We start from the raw sequence: 21,133 nt of genomic DNA on the forward strand, positions 1-21,133 counted from the left end.
ATGGATTATAAATGTACACGTAATTGATACTTCTTACCTTGATGCAGATCTAGATCTTGACTTTCTGCTCTCATGCCTCTTTCCTTCATGAACAGGAGGCTGATCCACTTCCATTTCCTGCGGGGGGGGGGGGAGGCAAGGATATATTACTACAGCTGTTCTTCAGTTTCACTTTTTGATCAGTTTCAAATTTAAAACTAGACAGCATTTGAAATGTAAAGATTTTCATTTGGTTCAAATTACATGGTCAAGTTTGAAGCTTTCACTGCTGGACCTTATTGCTGCGATAAAAATGAATGTATTGCCTAGAATGTTGTTTTTGTTTCAAACATTGCAAATTGTGGACAAAATGGATTGTTTCAAGAAGTGGCAGAGAGACATTTCTAGATTTGTCTGGCAGGGCAAGAAGCCTAGAATAAAATTTAAAATACTAACAGATGCAAAGGAAAGAGGTGGATTTGCCCTGCCAGACTTTAAATCTTACTATGAATCAGCAGCTTTTTGCTGGTTGAAAGATTGGCTGCTTCTTGAAAACACAGACATTTTGGATTTAGAAGGTTTTAACAATGTATTTGGATGGCATGCATATCTGTGGTATGATAAGGTCAAAGCACATAAAGCATTTAAAAACCATATTGTCAGGAAAGCATTGTTCAATGTTTGGATAAGATATAGGGATTTATTGGAAAATAAAACCCCAAGGTGGCTGTCACCAATGGAAGCGAAAGCTCAGAAAAAGCTCAATATGGAGGTCAAATGGCCGAAATATTGGGAAATTTTGGAAAAAGATGGAGATAGACTGAAACTGCAGAGTTTTGAGAAATTAAAAAACAAAGTGCGAGACTGGCTTCATTATTATCAGATAATGGAGGCATATAATTTGGACAAGAAAATTGGCTTCCAGGTGGAAAAATCAAAATTAGAAACAGAACTGTTAGAACCCAAAACTAAGATTTTGTCAAAGATGTATAACTTGCTGTTGAAATGGAATACTCAGGATGAAACGGTGAAATCTGCTATGATTAAATGGGCACAAGATGTTGGACATAACATAATGATGGCTGACTGGGAACAGTTATGGACCACAGGTATGAAGTTTACGGCATGCAATGCCTTAAGAGAGAATATTATGAAAATGATATACAGGTGGTACATGACCCCAGTCAAGCTTGCAAAAATCTATCATCTGCCCGATAATAAATGTTGGAAATGTAAAGAAACTGAAGGTACATTCTTTCACCTTTGGTGGACGTGCCCAAGGATTAAGGCTTTCTGGGAGATGATCTATAATGAATTGAAAAAGGTATTTCAAATATACCTTCTTGAAGAAACCAGAGGCCTTTCTCCTGGGCATAGTCGGCCAATTGGTGCTAAAGAAGGATAGAACTTTCTTTATGTATGCCACAACAGCAGCAAGAATACTTATTGCAAAGTATTGGAAGACACAAGACCTACCCACTCTGGAAGAATGGCAGATGAAGGTGATGGACTACATGGAATTGGCAGAAATGACTGGCAGAATCCGAGACCAGGGAGAAGAATTGGTGAAAGAAGATTGGAAGAAATTTAAAGATTATCTACAGAAATATTGTAAAATTAAGGAATGTTAGAATGATGTTAGAATGAAGTTAAGTGGTTTAAGCAGTAATGCTACAAAGGTGTATGTAAAAATGGATTGATAACAGGCGAAAATTTAAAGTTATACTATATTAAGTTAAAGGATTAGGAGAAAATAAAGAGGGAAAGAAATTGCTGAATTAACTAATTGAATTGGAATACAAAAAAGGGAGGTATGAGGAGATCAGGGAAACAAGGATATGAATGTAAGGCATGGAAAGATTGATTCATTTTTTTCTTTTTTCTTTTACTTTTTAAGTGTTTTTATTTTTTTATTCTGTATTTTGAATTTTATATTTTTCTTGTATTTTTACTTTTGTCTTTTATTTTTGTATTTCTTGTTTTTATGTAATTCTTTTCTCTGAAATTTTAATAAATATCATTTAAAAAAACAAATTACAATTCATATTCACTTAAATGTAAATAAATGTACAGATTGTAAAAACATGATTCCTTAAGAAAATGCTGTTTAAACCACTTTAACATAGTTAAGGATGTATCTTACTAAATAATATTTGGAGCAAACCTACTGGAATCAATGGGCAACAGGTGTCATGATTAACTTAATTTCACTGATTTGACTGGGTCTACTCAGAGTATAAATTTAGTTGGATATAAACTCTTGTAGCAAATGAAAACTAGTAAGTGGTGGAAATCAATCAATCATTTTGCTTCAGCAAAATGCTAAACCAATCACATTCTATCTAAAGTATTAGTTGTAAAATAAAGCATGTAAGCTTGACAGGAATATCCAACACCCTTGCTAATCCATATATAATTTGAGCTGAAAACAGGTGTATTATATTATCTGAAGTAACATAAGGTATTTGTATTTCTAATGAGCAAGTTTAACTTCTTTAAGTGAGAATTTACTACCTGCCGGTTCTGTCCAATAAAAAATTATACAAAATGAAAACTTCTACTCAGTGCAGTGTAATGGATACCTCAGTTCAATTAAGAGATTTCTGCTCTGGACAGTGAAACCCTGGCATAGATGTAATCTATTTACAGTAGCCTCGCAACTTGTGTGGGGGTTATGTTCGGGGGGATTGCGCAAGCACCCCTACCTGTCCGATGCTGGCATGCTGAGCAGACATTGCTCCACACATATAGAAGCTCTCCGTCCTGCTTATGGGGTTCTGGGAGGGTCTCATGGGAGCTTAAAAGCAAGGTGGAGAGCTTAAAAGCTCTTTCCAGAGTGGGAAAACCTGGTACCAAAATAACTTTTTAAAAGTTCTCTGGCTTGTGTGTGTTTCATTTGTGTGCTTGCAGCGAACTGGTCAGCAAATATGTAAAGCTGTGATTGTGCAAGTTACAGGTGTGCAAGTTTTTTTGCAAAACCATTAAACCACTGTTCCCTCGGTTGAATGAAACAGGAGATTATAGTCAACAGAATACTTTCTAGTTTGTTAGCTTGTTCATATGAAGGAAAGGCAAATGTTTGTTCATGTATCATCTTATTAAGCCAAAGTATGATTGTCTGAATACTGCCTATATTGCCTTTTTGATCAAGGACTAAAATTGGAGATACAATAACTGTAGATTCCTTCACAAAGCACATATTAAAGTATACAGATTCTAGTGCACATTAGAAATTTTTGAAAAGATTAAGCAATTAATCTACCATGCCATCATAATGTTCTGCCGCCACCACTTTGGGTCACTAAACATACTAAAACTCAGTACTCGAAAGGAGTCTAACCTGTACTGGAAATCTAATGTGACAAACACATCCAGATAAATTAAAATAGAGTAAGAAACAGGGACGCGGGTGGCGCTGTGGGCTAAAGCCTCAACGCCTAGGGCTTGCCGATCGAAAGGTCGGCGGTTCGAATCCCTGCGGCGGGGTGCGCTCCCGCTGTTCGGTCCCAGGGCCTGCCCACCTAGCAGTTCGAAAGCACCTCCGGGTGCAAGTAGATAAATAGGTACCGCTTACCAGCGGGAAGGTAAACGGCGTTCCGTGTGCGGCTCTGGCTCGCCAGAGCAGCGATGTCACGCTGGCCACGTGACCCGGAAGTGTCCCCGGACAGCGCTGGCCCCCGGCCAATAAATGTGAGATGGGCGCACAAACCCCACAGTCTGTCAAGACTGGCCCGTTCGGGCAGGGGTACCTTTACCTTTTACCTAAGAAACAGTGACCAAAGCATACACTATGGAACTCTTGTGAACGGTTCTGTGATTTCTTCCTGGGTGCAACATATGGCATTAGGACTGGGGGGAAAGATAGCAAGTTATTTACCTGCTGATGTGTATGTTTCTGTGTATGTGGTTCATTTTGTGCTGGAAAAGAAGGCTGGAAAGGTTGTTGCACCTGGGGTGAGGGTTGCATCCCAGGCTGAGCCATGGGAGGAAACTGTGGTGCAGGTAGAAGTCCATAACTTGGCATTTGTCCATTTGGAGGAAGTGGGACCTGGTAGAAAAAAGAATATATAGGTATTTTCCATTAATTTAAAATCAAGAACAAGCTTTCAAAGTACTGCATGTCTAATTATTAAGTACTGTGCATAAGGGAAATGTTTCCAATACCTGGTGAAGCATAGGTTCCTGTTGCATTCCAAGCACTCGTTGCTGATACTGGTCTATATTTGGGAGCTGGGCATAAACTTGTTGCTGCATACCTTCACCCGGAAAACCACTGAGCAATAAATATGAGATTTTAAAGCAGCGTTTTAAGGACATAAAATTTAGTACAGTAGCCCAGGCTGCCATCAGTGCTCCCCTTCCCATGCATTTTTTCCATGAATACAAACTTCCCCTCTTTGCTCCCCTCCTTCTGTTGCTTTTCTTTGTCAAGACTCTAGACTGCAGACTCATTAGGGATGGAAACAGTATTCTAGCTGTTATAATGATGGCACTATTTAAGTATTTTTAAAGCTGAGGTGGTAATATTCAACTGTAACTGCAGGATAGGGGCTTTTTGTTTTGCTTAGCGAACTGATGCATATCAAATATTGCATAATAAAAGAGTTCAAAAAATGAAGTCTAATGAAGAGAACCTATATATGCAACATTACACTTCTACAACATCACCTTAAATTTTAGCATTTACTGCTCTGACTCATAAATCTTACAATGTTGGTTGAGAGATTGCAGGAGCTGTTGGTTCCTCTTTCTTGGTGTCTTCTACTGCTTCTGGTTCATCATCATAGTCAAATCGATCCAACAGCTTCTGAAACATATTACATTGAGCCAACTCTATTTTCTTCAGTAATTAATGAAAGACAAGTAAACAATATAAGTACCACTGACAATGTAAGATCATTTTAAGTTTTGCATACCAAAGTATGGTTCACCAGAAAGGGGGGAAGGAAATGTCACATGCAGTGGAGGTTGAATCAAGACTCCCTGAATACTTGTTCTCATAGCATGAAACAATAATTTGGCATGGCATTCGACAAAAAACAAATCATCGAGTAAATTCCTTTTCAGTACAAGAAAAATATTACCTTATCAAAAGATGTCTTTTGCTCAGGTGCTGAGAAATCATGTTTTTGTTCGGATGGTTGTGTTGCTGTAGTCTGCAGCTGGGCAGTAATAGCATGGACCTGAGCCATTACATTGTTATCTATCACAGGAGATTGAGGTTTCGGAGGCTGCTGAAAAGTCTGCAGAATCTGTTGGAGCTAAAATAATGAAACTGCAACTATTAATATCTTCTTAGGAATGACCGTGAAAACATCAGAGGTGTAATAAATGTACAACAATTGATGCCTTCCAATGGGTGGATATCTGCTCTCCCCACCCTCCAATCAGGCACTAGTTACTGCTATGCCTGGTGGGTATTATGGTACAAGGCAGCTGCTCTTGTGGCTCCTCCTCTGCTCTGTGTTCTTAAAGCTATAAGGGAGCACAGAGGTAGCCACAATAGACAGCCACAAAAGAGAGCTTTGCATGGAAACCTAGTAAAGCACTGATGATCACACTAACATATTCATACTCTCTCTTCTGCACTTAAAAGTCTACTAGTCCTCAAGAGAATTGCTAGTGCTATGCAGAAGAGTAGACAGCTGGCAAGAGAATAGAAAGGACATTTCTTACTCAAGCAGACAAAGGTCAGACATGTTATACATATGCATGATTTATTTTCAGACCAGATGTGATCAGTAAACAGCAGAAATATTGATTTCACTATTCACTAATGCAATTCAACATCTTTTCAACATCTACATGCAGCCGCTGGGCGAGATCATTAGGGGGGTTGGGTTTGGTGTATGCGGATGATACCCAGCTCTACCTCTCTTTCAAATCAGAACCAGCGAAGGCGGTGAAGGTCCTGTGTGAGTGTCTGGAGGCAGCTGGAGGATGGATGGCGGCTAACAGATTGAGGTTGAATCCTGACAAGACAGAAGTACTGTTTTGGGGGGACAGGACGCGGGCAAGTGTGGACGACTCCCTGGTCCTGAATGGGGTAACTGTGCCCCTGAAGGACCAGGTGCGAAGCCTGGGAGTCATTTTGGACTCACAGCTGTCCATGGAGGTGCAGGTCAATTCTGTGTCCAGGGCAGCTGTTTACCAGCTCCATCTGGTACGCAGGCTGAGACCCTATCTGCCCGTGGACTGTCTCGCCAGAGTGGTGCATGCTCTAGTTATCTCTCACTTGGATTACTGTAATGTGCTCTATGTGGGGCTACCTTTGAAGGTGACCCAGAAACTACAACTAATCCAGAATGCGGCAGCTAGACTGGTGACTAGGAGAGGCCGCCAAGACCACATAAAGATCTTGAAAGATCTACATTGGCTCCTAGTATGTTTCCGAGCACAATTCAAAGTGTTGGTGCTGACCTTTAAAGCCCGAAAAGGCCTCGGTTCAGTATACCTGAAGTAGCATCTCCACCGCATCGTTCTGCCTGGACACTGAGTTCCAGCACCCAGGGCCTTCTGTCAGTTCCCTCGCTGCGAGAAGCCAAGTTACAGGGAACCAGGCAGAGGACCTTCTCGGTAGTGGCACCCGCCCTGTGGAACGCCCTCCCACCAGATATCAAAGAGAAGAACAACTACCAGACTTTTAGAAGACATCTGAAGGCAGCCCTGTTTAGGGGAAGCTTTTAATGTTTAACAGACCACTGTATCTTAATATTTTTTTGGAAGCCACCCAGAGTGGCTGAGGAATCCCAGCCAGATGGGTGGGATATAAATAAATTATTATTATTATTATTATTATTATTATTATTATTATTATTATTATTATTCACTAACAAATTTCCACTAATGGTTTTAAAATAGAATAGTTATATATTCTGCATTAGATAACCATCTTATTATCTTAATTTGAATTCTGTATTTTTGAACAAAAAGTCTCTGCTTGCCTGTTGTCCTTGTGTTGTCTGAAATAACTGGGCTACAGCTGCAAAGGCATCAGAACTGGGCAATTGCGGCACAGCAGGTACTGAGTTGGAAGCAACTTGAAGAGGCTCAGATGGAATCACTGTGGCAGGAGGTGGTGAACCTATAAAATAAATTTAAATGAAACATTAAGATTTCAACAATTCACACTGATAGCATTGCACTTTTACACTATAATGCAAGTTTTTAAAAATCAAAACTTGGTGGTCAGACCATTCGCAAATATGGTCAGCAAGTTGTTTTTTTAATTCCACGGGCAGAATGCTCAAAATGAGACATCATGTGGCAATGCTTCATTGCCAAACACCCTCCTGCCCTGCATGCCACAACACAAAGTATGTATTTTATTGTATTTTGAGTATTTTTTGGAAGCCGCCAGAGTGGCTGGGGAAACCCAGCCAGAGGGGAAGGGTATAAATAATAAGTTGTTATTGCTCTAGGGCCAGGTGAATATATGGCTGTAAGTATATACTAAATATTCTTAGGGCCAAACTAAATTTGACAATAATCATGCAAGTGGTAGTTACATAATTGTGTTCTGTACAGTAAACAGCAGCCACAGATAAGTAGGGGCAATGATTAGGACTACAGCAGAGGCAAAGAGTTAAATCTCCCCACCAAAGCCTTGATCTAATTCTGAGCCCACTCACGGCTATATTTCGTGGTGCTGTTTCTTAAAACACAAAACTTCTTTTTGCATGATTATTGTCATGTCTAGTTTCATCCACAGTCCCATATAAACTCCTAACTTTCTCTCTTTCTCTGTATTTCAGTAATCATACTTCTTTATAGAAAACCTTGATGACAAAGTTCAGGGAAGCCTTTTGTAGCTTAACGAGCCTACAGACTACAATTTTTTTGGGGGGAGAACCTTTATAAAGAATACTGATGATTGAATGGATATATGGAGAGCTGCTAAACTGTTTATGGATAATATACTATTACACACACACCCCAATATTATTAATGTATTTGCAGCAATTTGTATACCACAACATATAAAATACTAGAGTTATATACATCTCTAGAGGTGTTTTGTCCATTAGCATTTTTAAAGTGCTTACTATTTAAACATCTCTAAGTGGTATACAAAAATATCATGAAAATAAAACAGTAGCAAAGCAGTATTAAAACAAACACAAACAACAGGAAAAGATAAAAAAAGAATTTCAGAAATAACAGGATTCAATCTTATGGACCAGGGAAAGCCTGGGCAAAAAGGTATGTCAACACAAGATGCCAGAAACATGTAACAGATTATGGTTCACATAAGGCACAGGGAAGGACATTTCACAGTGATACCCCCTACCCGTACGGGCCAGTCGTGTCCGACTCTGGGGTTGCATGCCCATCTCGCTTAAGAGGCCGGGGGCCAGCGCTGTCCAAAGACACTTCCGGGTCACAAGGCCAGCATGACAAGCTGCATCTGGCGAGCCAGCGCAGCACACGGAAACGCCGTTTACCTTCCCGCTAGTAAGCGGTCCCTATTTATCTACTTGCATCCAGGGGTGCTTTCGAATCTAAGGGGTGCCCCACTTATACATGGATGCCTAAATGTCAAGGCAAAATGACAAACCATTTCTGGTAACAGAATATGCTGTATAGTATCCAGATCATTGTGTATTTTATTTATTAGGCCATCTTAATATTTTCAGCCAGACTCATCAAGATGGGTAGAAATGGGTAGAAATAATTCTATTCAAAACATGGGAAGAACAAAAAAAATGTTTTCACAGTACAATCCTAAACATACACATGAATAATACAGTCAACCAAAAGGCTCTTCACAGCGCTCTTATTCTATAATACAATCACTTAGCCAAAACATGAACTTTATTATATTTTTAACACCAAGAGTTACAACAACAAAAATCTATCTCCAACTTTTGCTTGCAATTAATTCAGCAAATAAAGTCTGAGTTTGACAACATAGGCCCATAACAGAAAATAATGTTTTAACTAAGATTTCCTACCTTCATTATTAGTAGTATCTTCAGTCATTGAAGCAGTACTGCTAGCTCCTGCTGCCATGTCGAGGAGAGGTTGAATTATTTCTATTTTAAACACTCCATTTTTCTGCCATAAGTTGAGGACACGAACTATCTTACTCTGTTCAAAGAAGAGATGTGTAAGTACACTTTTAAAAATCTTCATTTGCTTAATCAAAGCTTAGGCAGTGTTCAGACAATACTGTCCCCCGCTTCAGTTTTATACATCATGAGATCAGGTAATGGACACAGGCACTTTGTTTCCTATCACCGAAACAAATGTGAGACATCCGAGTTCAGATATCTTCTGTTCAAGGAGACAAAACAAGGTGCATGAAACCAATCAATCTCACAATGCACAAAGATGAGAGCACAAAAATGCCATCTGAACAAGGCCCTAGTCCTTGCATGCACACACACACAAAAAGAGATTAGTACAGTACAAAACTTTTATACTTTGTTTCCTATGCTTTGTAACATTTTGTGACTTCTCCAGGAAATGACTGTGGACATGAGCAACAGTGAGAAGGAATGGAGAGATCAAATCCCATACAATATTTTTCATGACACACTTTATGGACCTCCCAACTTAGTAAATGATGGCTACTTTATTCTATTCTAGACGTGGGAATCAGTTTTGTCAGCATAATACATACAAGCAGCAGGAACCCAAGCCTGTTCTAAGTCACCAGCCACATCTAGTTTGTGTTGCAGCTTTACTATCAAATAGAATAAAATCCAGCTCACATGGCTTTCTACACAGAAGAGAAAAGTTCCTCCATAAGAGCTTTTAGTCATGAAGTGGTGAGGAAGAAGGGCCTCAAAAATTTAAAAGCCAACTAGAAAAGAAACATTCAACATCAAGGCCTCATTCAGAAATAGTATCCAACAACAATGTGCATTTGTACAGGGTAGACCAAATATAGTAGGATCAGAAGATATTCATTTCTCTCTCTCTCTCTCTCTCTCTCTCTCTCACACACACACACACACACACGTCAAAATGCTACAAGAAGTTGAGTTATACCTTGTCTTCTGTTGGACAGAGATATAAATACTGGAATGTGGCTGTTATATTTTTACAGAATCTTGGCCCAAAAACATCCTTATCTGTTCCAAATTGATGACGAGACTGACGAACAATAGAGTCAATAACATACAATCCAGGAACTTTGTATTCTGGTTTACACTAAAGAGAGAGACAGACAGAAAGTCATAGAAGTAATATACATTTTATAAATCCTAACAGTAAGCTCTGTATGATCATATTAGCATGAAGTTAAAAGTCCAGAAAGCGGGGGGAAGGAAAACAAACTAGCAGGTGCCATACAACACTATAGACATTCCACTATATTTCCTGGAATTTGAACGTAAGTGCTATTCACTTTTTAAACACTGATCTCAGAAATCCAGTCACATATCAGGCAAGATATGCACTTTAAAAATATGCCTAGGAATATACATTAATTTGACTCAGTGATGGTTATTTTTTATAATGATGTCATAACTACGATGTTTGAATGTACATCACCAAATGTTTTTAAATGACTTGGCAGTTCAAAAAGACTCTCACAAAAATAAATAATCAATGTACAATAGAAGAAGCAGACTAAGCCTGCCCCAACATGCCCTGCCTTCGTATTAGTTGCATGTTACCTAGATCACAGGCAGAATTGACACAGCTAAGGTCAAGTATGTAGGCCCTATGTCCCAAAAACTCAGTAACATCAAAGTTTTCTGGCATCAAGAGATGCAAGAAGGGGAGATCCATACACAAGCTTTGCAATTCGTTTTCCAGCTCCCAATCTAGGCAGGCTAAACTTCCTCATCTCCTCTTATGCCTTTTGTGCTTACTTCTTCTTGCAGGTGTGTTGTGTATTAGTTTAGTGGTGGTTAGAATTAGCTAATTCTCCCAAACAAACAAACAAACAAACAAACAAACCCAAACAGCAAAGTTGCAACCTGTGCACATTTAACTTGCATGATCAAAACTTTACATGCTTGGCGGCCAGCCAGCTGGTATCACACAAGTTAAAGCACAGAAGGCAGAGAGTCTTGCTTGCCAGGCTCTGGGAAGATCTCACTCTGGGAAGCTCCTGCAAGATCTTGCCTTGTTGGGGGGGGTGGAAGGCCCATGCTTCCAAAAAATACGAATGATCACACGGGAGTGGTTTTGTGATTTTTCCAACTACACAATTTTGGCTTTTACATATAATCCCCCAGAACAAATCCCCATGTAATATGCTATCTTTCTGCACAGTTATGGAGCTATTACCATTGCCATAATTAATATATGCAGTTGCTGAGTGATTTCCCATAGAACTGCTAGATGCACATATTTTGATTGTGTCTGCTCTAAAAAAACCAAACCATTTTTTTTTGGGGGGGGATGTAAATTGCTGAATCATCTGTATATACAACTTAATGAATATTTCATTTACCTTTTTTATAAACTTCTCTACAATCTGGACTACGTGTTTGTAAAGCTGAAAGAGAATCAAAGAACATTTGAAATGTTTAATTTCATATGTTTAAGAAATGTGAATTTGTTTACCTTAAACATTAGCTTATAAACTCATATCAAACTAAGCAGAAGGAAATATATCATAGGTCATTTTATTAAACTAATCCCAACCTGCATTTATAACTATCTCAAAATCATCTCAAAGGAGTGTTTGAAATTGAGTTATTTTTAAAAATTACTTTGACAGTGATAAAAGTATACATTAAAAGCATTATAATTAAAATTATTCAGTATCTGTAAAATATTAGTAAGTGAGAATGACTCTCAGTCCATGTAATCTTTGAAAAAACACAGAACATGCTACAAATGTTCAAACCTTTTAAAATTTTGTACAAAATAAAATAAATACTCTTTACTATCTCACCTTAATAGCTTTGATGGCAGCTTTAGTAATAAGAATCATCTTTGCACGAGAAATAGGAGGTTTCATCTCCATCAATGAGAAGAGCTAACATGGTGGGGTGGAGAGAAGAAGAGAAACCAAAAATCGTAAAACACAAGTAACTGAAATGCAACTTTGTTACTACACACCTTTTGATGAACTCTTTCCATCCCAGTTAAATGCTAAATAGCTCCAGAACTAAAAACTAATTACCATAGTTCAAATAACAGTGCAAGTTGTAAAGCTATTTCTGAAATTATGTCACACTTAGAAAGTGGCATATGTTCCAAACTGCACCCATAAAATGTTATAAAAATGGCTGATCAGACTATTCTGTGCTCTTCATATGAAACTGAAACCTGTATCTCAGGCAATTCTCCAGACTTTTGTAGTCAAAATGCACTCTAGTCTCTCCCACCACTCAGGGGACTGCAGGTGTACAGTGGTGCCCCGCAAGACGAATGTCTCGCAAGACGGAAAACTTGCTAGACGAAAGGGTTTTCCGTTTTTTGAGCTGCTTCGCAAGACGAATTTCCCTATGGGCTTGCTTCACAAGACGAAAAACGAAAACATCTTGCAAGTTTGTTTCCTTTTTCTTAACACCGTTAATACAGTTGCGACTTGACTTTGAGGAGCAACTCATAGAACGCGGTATGGTAGCCTTTTTTGAGGTTTTTGAAGACTTTGGTGATTTTTGAAGCTTTTCCAAAACTTCTTTTAAACTTTTAAAACTTTTTTTGGGGGGGTGGATTTTGGGTTGGGGTGTTTGGAATTCAAGGACTTGGTGTTGGTGATGGTTTTGCAAGAATCTGGAAGCTTGTGTGTTTTTTTCCTGCATTTTTATGATTTTCTGTGACCATTGGGCCACTCTGCTGTTTTTTTTAAAAAAAATCTGGATTTGAATTTCTGTGTGGTGGGCGGCTGGGGGAACAGTTGGGGAGGGGGTTCTTCAGCAAGAAGCAAAGAGTGGAAGAGGAACCTTCTTCGAGTTGTCCCCCAGAGTCTTAGAAAATGTACTGTACACTTTGTTGATTTTTAAATGTTTTTCTGTCATGTTTAGAAACTTAATTTATTGTTCCATCAATTTTTGAAATGCTCTTTACAGTATGTGTGACTTTAAAGAGCACTTAATAAACTCTTGTTGTACCAAATTTGGCTTTGTTTGGACTTTTTTTGACCATAGGAACGCATTAATTGAATTTCAATGCATTCCTATGGGATTTCGTGCTTCACAAGACGAAAAATTCGCTAGACAAAAAAACTCGCAGAACGAATTAATTTCGTCTTGCGAGGCACCACTGTACACCTGTTGTCCATTGTGTTCCTCATCCATCTGCCTTCAAAGAAGCAATGACAGGGAGCATGTTTCCCCTACCCTGCCAAAAAGGACACACTGCTCCAATTCCCTGTTCACCTGGGACTGCAGAGCTGAAAAGAAGCACCTTCTGGCATTTACCAGCAGACAGGGGACAAAGGGCTGATGGGTTGTGAAGGGTTTTTATGTTTTTGTGTGAATGTTTTATTTTAATATACTAGAATCTGCTTTGAGGATAATTCAATTGAAAGGCAGGATAGAAAGCTTATAAATAATGAATTAATAAAACAACAGGAATTCACATGAGAGGGTGCAGGAGTCCCAAAATATATTTAGGGGGGGGGAATTAAGGAGGCAATCTCCACCCTCACCCCACCCAAAAAAAGGAAACACAGCTCATTGAGGACTGAACATGCTCAGTTGCCACAGAATGCTGAGGGGGAGTAGCTGGAAGTCTGAACAAAAGCACTAGGCACTGCAATGTTTTGTCCCAAAGGTTCCCTCAAATAATCAAGTGCCTATCAGTTTGGAGGTGAAATGGGACCAACCAAAAACAAGATATAGGTTTCTACATATTCTGGGGACTCCCTAGGAACACAGAAGTATTTAAGTTTGTAAACTAAACTAACAATAAAAAGAATTCAAAACCCAGAAAACAGGCTGCCAATGGTTTCTGAGCTTCCAAGACGTCCAGAATGCCAAGATGGCAGGTGAGGAAGAGAGAAAGAAGCGTCAATTGGCCGGCTCAAGTTCCTAAGAGCTTTGTCTTCTGGGAGTGGGGAAGACTAGGGTTGCAGAGCTTGTATATGCCATGAGGTTATAAAAAACCTCCCTTCCCTCCACTATGTAGGGGTGTTTTGTAACTTTCGTAATATATAATGCCGCAATATATAATGGAAGCAGGCATTTAGAAAAAAATGAAGACAGTAATGATGCTAGTTTCCAGACATGCTGCTGTATATCCTCTTGGGGAAAAGAGGCCAGCTAACAAGAAAACAATCTCAGAAAGCAAGAGATTCAACAGAAAGAGAGGCACCAAATTTCAGCAAAACAGTTAGAAGCAGGACTAAGATTTAGACAAATCCCCAGTTATAACTTGCCAGTCTAAATCCATAATAAATATTGATACGAGATCCTCATACACTGTAAATAATTAAAAAGCTACCACACATTGTTAGACAAAAGTTTACTTTAATAGCTTTTTATTCATTCACAGTAGCACACTTGAATCAAAATAACCTCAATAAATTGTGTCCTTAAGTTTGTCCTCTAAAACTGCCTAAGGATTAATTAACTCAACCAAAGCTCTCATTTATACATTTATTGTTAAAGTCTACAGCTCCCCCCTCTTTTTGTAATATCATGTTGGTATTTAGAGGCTAGAAGAACAGTATTCAATGGTTTTACATTAATATACAAATGCCAAAGTAAAAAAGCCATGCTGTTAAAAGACATCCGCCTTCAGCTAAGTAAGAGATTAGTAGAGGCAACTCTCATTTTGTGTGCATCACTGCAAACCCAGAAGTAGCAGGAAAAGGGGGCATAATGGGGCAGGGTGGCCAGAATGGGGCAGGTTTTTGTGTACTCCGCCAACATGCACAATGACATGGAACTGAACTCCCGTGCAAAACAGGTGTTGCCTGTGCTACCTATGTTTGTGTCCAAAACCAGTCCACCATCACATAACGGCTGTCAGTGCAAGTACTTCACTCCTAAACCAAGTTTAAAAAATCAACATTCCTAATAGCAAACTCAGGTTGCTTAGTACCAACAAAACAGGAGCCAAAACAGGACCACTGAGAAACTAGAGGTTTCTCAGCAAACTGAGGTAAAACCCCATGATCACAGAAGTACATTTTGCACAACGGGGGAAGGGGAACGACACAACAGCCCAGCAGCAATCTCATATTGTGTGCCGTATGGGGGTGGGGGAACCAGAGAACAAAAAGAAAGGGTATATCCTTGGCTTTCTAGACTATCGAACCACTGCTGAAAGAATAAAGCCAGGATAAGATCACATACTTGTATAAAAATTAAGAACCTTACCATTTTAGGATCAGATTAAACATTAAAAGGGCCACGTGGCTGCTTGCTGAGAGCTAGATCCCCACTTTTCCCCAGTAGCATCCTGTAGATGAAGATGCATGGCATCATCATGCTCATATTTCCTGCCCCACTCTACTAGAAGTCACACATCTTCAGCAGTATACAGCGGTACCTCGCAAGACGAATGCCTCGCAAGACGAAAAACGCGCAAGCCGAAAGAGTTTTCCGTTTTTTGAGTCGTTCCGCAAGACGAATTTCCCTATGGGCTTGCTTCGCAAGACGAAACGTCTTGCGAGTTCTTGCAAGTTTGTTTCCTTTTTCTTAAAGCCGCTAATAGCCGTGCTTCGCAAGACGAAAAAACCGCAAGACGAAGAGACTTGCGGAACGGATTAATTTCGTCTTGCGAGGCACCACTGTACAGGCAACCAGTACAATTCTTGTAAAACCCGTGTTATACAGTTACAATGGTACACTGCTCAGCACTCTGAAGGCTGAATTCTGCATTAATTGCAGCTTCCAAAGTTGCAGCTTCTTCAAAAATAGCAGCATATACAGAACATAATACAAACAAAAGATTACTAATGCATAAGGCAAAGGTAAAGGTACCCCTGCCCATCAGGGCCAGTCGTGTCCGACTCTAGGGTTGCGTGCTCATCTCGCTCAAGAGGCCGGGAGCCAGAGCTGTCCGAAGACACTTCCGGGTCACGTGGCCAGCATGACTAAGCTGCATCTGGCGAGCCAGCACCAGCGCAGCACACGGAAACGCCGTTTACCTTTCCACTAGAAAGCGGTCCCTATTTATCTACTTGCACTTTGACGTGCTTTCGAACTGCTAGGTAGGCAGGAGCTGGGACCGAACGACGGGCGCTCACCCCGCTGCGGGGATTCAAACCGCTGACCTTTCGATCGGCAGGTCCTAGGCTCTGTGGTTTAACCCACAGAGCCCCCCGCGCCCCCTTACTAATGCATAGGTTAACATAAGAACACAAGAGCCTGCAGAACCAGGCCAATGCCCATGTAGTCCAGTATCCTGTTCTCACAGCGACCACCCAGATTCCTATGGAAAGCCAAAAAGCAGAACCTGAATGCAGCAGTGATCTCTTCACTTGCAATTCCCAGCAACTGGCATTCAAGGTCATACTGCCTTCAACAGCGTATGTAAGTTACTGTGGCCAGGCTAGCTCAGTCCATAAACAGCAGGACCTGACAAAGCAGCTATAGCTGGAAAAAGGCACCACGTGCCACCAATGCCACCCAGCATCAAGTGCCAATGCTGGAACCAGGAGTACCTCAAACTATGAACCTACTCCTTCAAGGAGACTGCAATCCAATCTGTAACAGGTTGTCCATCTACCTCCCAGACACATGAGCTGCCTACACACACACACACCCTCCATCTCAGGATTCAGTCTCAGTTTAAAATTACTCACTTTTATTAACTTCCCAGAATAATCTACAGGAGTCAAAATCACTATATAAGCTTATAAAACCCCAGTATGTACATAACTTTAAAAAACCTTTGTTTTCCAGTTATAACATTCAGCTACCCAGCAAAACTTAGTTGTTTTAATCATTGGTAAGATTTTGCACAAAATTTACAAATTTGGATTGGGGGCTCTTTGTGGCCTCAATTTCATGTACAAAATATATGCAAACCATCAGCAACGTCACTCTGAACAAGAGGCCAGATTTAAGGGTAATGATCAAATATCTTCCTTCAAAAGAACCAATAAAGCCCTCAGAAAGCCCCCAATTACCTGTGTGAGAGAATGTGGAACCTGTGTGTGTCCTGTAGCTTATGTTTACCAAAATCCTTCCCATAATGTTTCATGCCATATGAGAATGTTGCAGTAACAAACAATTAGTCCTATTCAGAGCAAGGCATCCAATGAGGCAATATGTACCCAAGCATGGCATAAAATTCTGGTTATGATTCCACCAGAAACTAACAACTCATTTACAGGCTTCTGCATGGAATAAAAGTAAGACTTTTTTCACCAGCATGCCATTACCAAAGGAATTAGCAATGAAAAGCTTAGGTCTGACTGGTACACTGAAAACCAGAACACTCTCTTCCCCCACCCCGCAGTTCTTTCTTACTGAGAATTGTCAGCATCAGCAGTTTTAATGTCTGTTAAAGGACCGTGATTCTCCTTTCTTCAATGCATATTGAGCAATTTCAGACCAGAATGCCAAGCCTGAGATTGTTCTTTATTATAATAAAACTAAAGGTGACATAAGATGGTTTTCATACCCTTCCATGATCCAATTGTGGCCAAAGGTGGGTTTGTTTTTCCAAATACTTTACAGTATATGTTTAAATGCACGTTTTGGGAAAGCTGAACAAACCACAATGGTGTGAACATCCCAAAAGATGTTTCTTCTCAGTAGGCCTTACTCCAAGGTCAATACCAACTTTGGGATGTGTCTAGAAACATGGTCAGCTTACCTGGAACATCAAGACAGGCAGCCTCAGAAACGGAAGGCCTGCTTTCCATTGCTAGCATCTACAGAGAAATGTGTCATCTCTGGAGTGAATGCAATGACAGAAAATCAGAGCCACGCTGTTTTATGCAATGTTTAATGTTTTTCTGTCCTACACACGCCATTGCAAAACGTGACGGTGCATATATTGCTCAAGCAGTATGTACTATGATTGCCAGTTCTCTAAAATGTTTTTGTTATTACATGTAATTTGTAATTACTTATTATTGCACTGCTATGGTGATATATCATTTTTGTTCAGTCATGTCCAACTCTTCGTGACCCCATGGACCAGAGCACGCCAGGCACTCCTGTCTTCCACTGCCTCCCACAGTTTGATCAAACTCATGTTCGTAGCTTCGAGAACACTGTCCAACCATCTCGTCCTCTGTCGTCCCCTTCTCCTTGTGCCCTCCATCTTTCCCAACATCAGGGTCTTTTCCAGGGAGTCTTCTCTTCTTATGAAGTGGCCAAAGTATTGGAGCCTCAGCTTCACGATCTCTCCTTCCAGTGAGCACTCAGGGCTGATTTCCTTAAGAATGGATAGGTTTGATCTTCTTGCAGTCCATGGGACTCTCAAGAGTCTCCTCCAGCACCATAATTCAAAAGCATCAATTCTTCGGCGATCAGCCTTCTTTATGGTATGCATACGATGGTACAATACTGGAGTTCTTAAAACTGTGGGGTTACTTAGTTCCAACATACTGTCAGGTTTTGTATCTTTAATTATAGGGTATCCTTCACCTTGATAACTTACGTGCACCGTTTTTTACTTGAAAATGGTGTCATGCTTAATAACTTCCACCAGGTTTATTTGCATCACTTCCTAGATGTACATTAAATCTCAAACCCAGATTGAAAGTCAGTATTTCTATCAACTGAGGGTTAATCATCTGCGTTCCCCACTAAACAAATTAATCAAGATAAAAACCACACTGCCAGTACATATTCAAGTGCAACAGCAATACTGAGTTAGTTTTCACTGCTCTGACTTTCACACATTTTTAGAAAATACTCCTAATCAAAGCTAAACGGATTAACAACATTCCCCAAGTGTCTGTTATGGTATCAAAAGTATGTTCCTCCAGGTACTGCTAGTGAGACTAATACTTTTAAGATAGACTTCCATTTTCTCCTGCTGTTGCTCTACTGACAGTGAAATCTTGCATTGTAATAGCAAGCTTTCAAGATTAAGAAAACTGCTATATTCAGATGAGTGGAAGATGAGGGAAATGGAAGAAATCTCTCTCCTACACAATGCTAAGGTGGCATGAAGGAAATCTCTTTCTCCACCCACCCTATACCACTAGGAATGAGAAGAGTGAGTCACTGAGGAGCAAAGTACAGTATTAGATGCAGAATCTAGGGTCATCCAGTGAAGCTGAGAGATTCAGAACAGAAAAAAGGAAGTATTTCTTTGCACGGCAGATACATAATTTGTGGAATTCACTACCAGAAGGTGTAGTGATAGCCACCAACATGGATAGCTTTAAAATGAAATTAGATAAATTTATAGAGGATAAGGCTACGAATGGCTACTTGTAGTGATGACTATTGCCTCCAGTCTTGGAGGTAGCATTTATATTAATATCAGTTGCTGGGGAACATGAGTGGAAGAATGTTATTGCACTTGTGCCCTAATTGTTGACTTTCCATAGGATTCTGCTTGTCCATTGTAGAAACAGAATGATGGTTTAGACTGATACAACAGGGCTCTTACGTTCTTTCGAGGGCATGCATCTGAGTCAGGGATTATTTTATCTGAGTGGAAGAAGCAGCTGCAGAAAAAGAATTGTCTGGAGAGTACATTTAGGATCTATTCAAACTTTCTTGTTGTAGAAAAAAGCCCTCTGGTCTGTGAGCTGAGGAAATGTGATCACAGCTGGGGAAGCTTGCTTCTCAACTGTAGGAAAAAGGATATGTGAGGATTGAAGCTCTTCCACTTCCTGGTTCAGCCCTGGGTGTCCTATCTTCACAAATCCAAAAGCGATACAAGATGGAGTAATGTTTCGAAGGTAATGACATGATTTTTAAGGAAATATAGATTTGCAAGGAATTCCTGCTCTTTGAATACTAAATATGAAAGGACAGTTGCAGTAGTTCACTTTGGGGCATGCATGGAATAGATTTAGTAATGGAGTATCTGGCAACCTTGAGTTTTCAGCTATATGATCATGAACAGCATACTGGTAGTACGGGCAGGGCTTGCATTGTCCAACAAGGATTTACAGAAAAAATAATTCCCACTTCTGGTGGCAATACTTTCTTTTTGAAGAGACTTGGAAGTTTATATCCAGCCACATAAATTCCACTGGTGCACACCACTCTAGCCTCATAGCCAAAGTAGAAGAAAACTGCTCATTTTTAGAGCTTCTAAGGTATGTGGTTTTTTATAGTGTGGAACAACCTATAGCAACAACCAGATTAGACTGGCATCATGGACATCAGAGAAGACACGTGTGTTAAACTGACTGTGAAGGAAATTAGACAACACACATTTTAGCACCAATTTTCTGCCTAGCTCCTTCTGCCTGAATCCATGCCTTACTCCGTTTTGTATCTTTTTGCACACTTATGATTACTTCATTAGGACATTTTTGATGTGCTCATACGCAGAACTACAAGTCATTTATTTATTCCATTCCATTTAAGGAACACACAAGATAGTTTACAACAGAGGTGGCCAATTTCCAAGAGACTGAGATCTACTCACAGAATTAAAAACTGGCATTGATCTACCCTAGATGTTGAGCTTTGGGGGGGGGAAGCCCCGTATATAGGGGGTTCAGGATGCATAAGTTGCTTAGCTTTGGGAGGAGGGCACAAGGTTTTTACATCATTTTGCGGTCAAAGAGAAACAGAAACTCACCAAAGGATTGCTGGGGGGAAAACAGCCTCAGTTTGTAAACTCCGTCTTCCATTCTCCAACAATGGAGTGCAGGGCCGGAAGGGGGCCAGCGATCGACTGCAATCAACCAAAACCTCGCAGGGATCGACCAGTAGATCACGAATGACCTGTTGGACATCCCTGCTTTACAGTATTTCAATTCAAACAGCAAAAAGTGTACTAAAAAAATGAGACTACCTCCTCTTCTGTATATTAATGAGGGAAGCAAGACTCCAAACAACCTACAGAACCTTTAACTACCATAATGCACTCTATGTGGAGCTACCTTTTAAGAGTTTGAAAACTCCAACTGGTGCATGGGTACTGACAATGACAGTGTCCCTGGGTCATTTAGCACCTCTCTTGAAACAATTGTTTCAATTGTTACATAGTCTAACTGATGATGAATTTTGACATATAAAGCCCTAAACACTTTTTAACAGCTTTGAGCTTTTTGAGGTGTGGTTTTTTAAATTAATCAATGTGTATAAATTTTATGATTTCAAACCAGCTTAGGGCTCAACTACCTGAAAGAACACCTCTCCTG

At 40.0% G+C, this 21,133-nt stretch overlaps 1 protein-coding gene across 2 annotated transcripts in view; it reads right to left on the bottom strand.

Annotated features, from left to right (window-relative positions):
* Nucleotides 1-21,133, bottom strand: part of SCAF4 (SR-related CTD associated factor 4) — a 47,445-nt gene that overhangs the window by 20,157 nt on the left and 6,155 nt on the right. Inside the window, exons 2-11 of one of the 2 annotated variants that reach the window (XM_082220718.1) lie at nucleotides 11,837-11,920; nucleotides 11,390-11,434; nucleotides 9,976-10,137; nucleotides 8,934-9,069; nucleotides 6,924-7,063; nucleotides 5,064-5,240; nucleotides 4,689-4,786; nucleotides 4,144-4,252; nucleotides 3,857-4,027; nucleotides 38-117 (exon numbers count right to left, since the gene is read on the bottom strand). In XM_082220718.1, the coding sequence (XP_082076844.1) occupies nucleotides 38-117; nucleotides 3,857-4,027; nucleotides 4,144-4,252; nucleotides 4,689-4,786; nucleotides 5,064-5,240; nucleotides 6,924-7,063; nucleotides 8,934-9,069; nucleotides 9,976-10,137; nucleotides 11,390-11,434; nucleotides 11,837-11,920 (1,202 nt within the window). The remainder of the gene's footprint in view (nucleotides 1-37; nucleotides 118-3,856; nucleotides 4,028-4,143; nucleotides 4,253-4,688; nucleotides 4,787-5,063; nucleotides 5,241-6,923; nucleotides 7,064-8,933; nucleotides 9,070-9,975; nucleotides 10,138-11,389; nucleotides 11,435-11,836; nucleotides 11,921-21,133) is intronic. The other variant, XM_082220717.1, reaches the window with a different exon arrangement.

The sequence above is a fragment of the Podarcis vaucheri genome (assembly GCF_965113315.1).
Source record: "Podarcis vaucheri genome assembly, chromosome: 4".
Taxonomy (NCBI): domain Eukaryota; kingdom Metazoa; phylum Chordata; class Lepidosauria; order Squamata; family Lacertidae; genus Podarcis; species Podarcis vaucheri.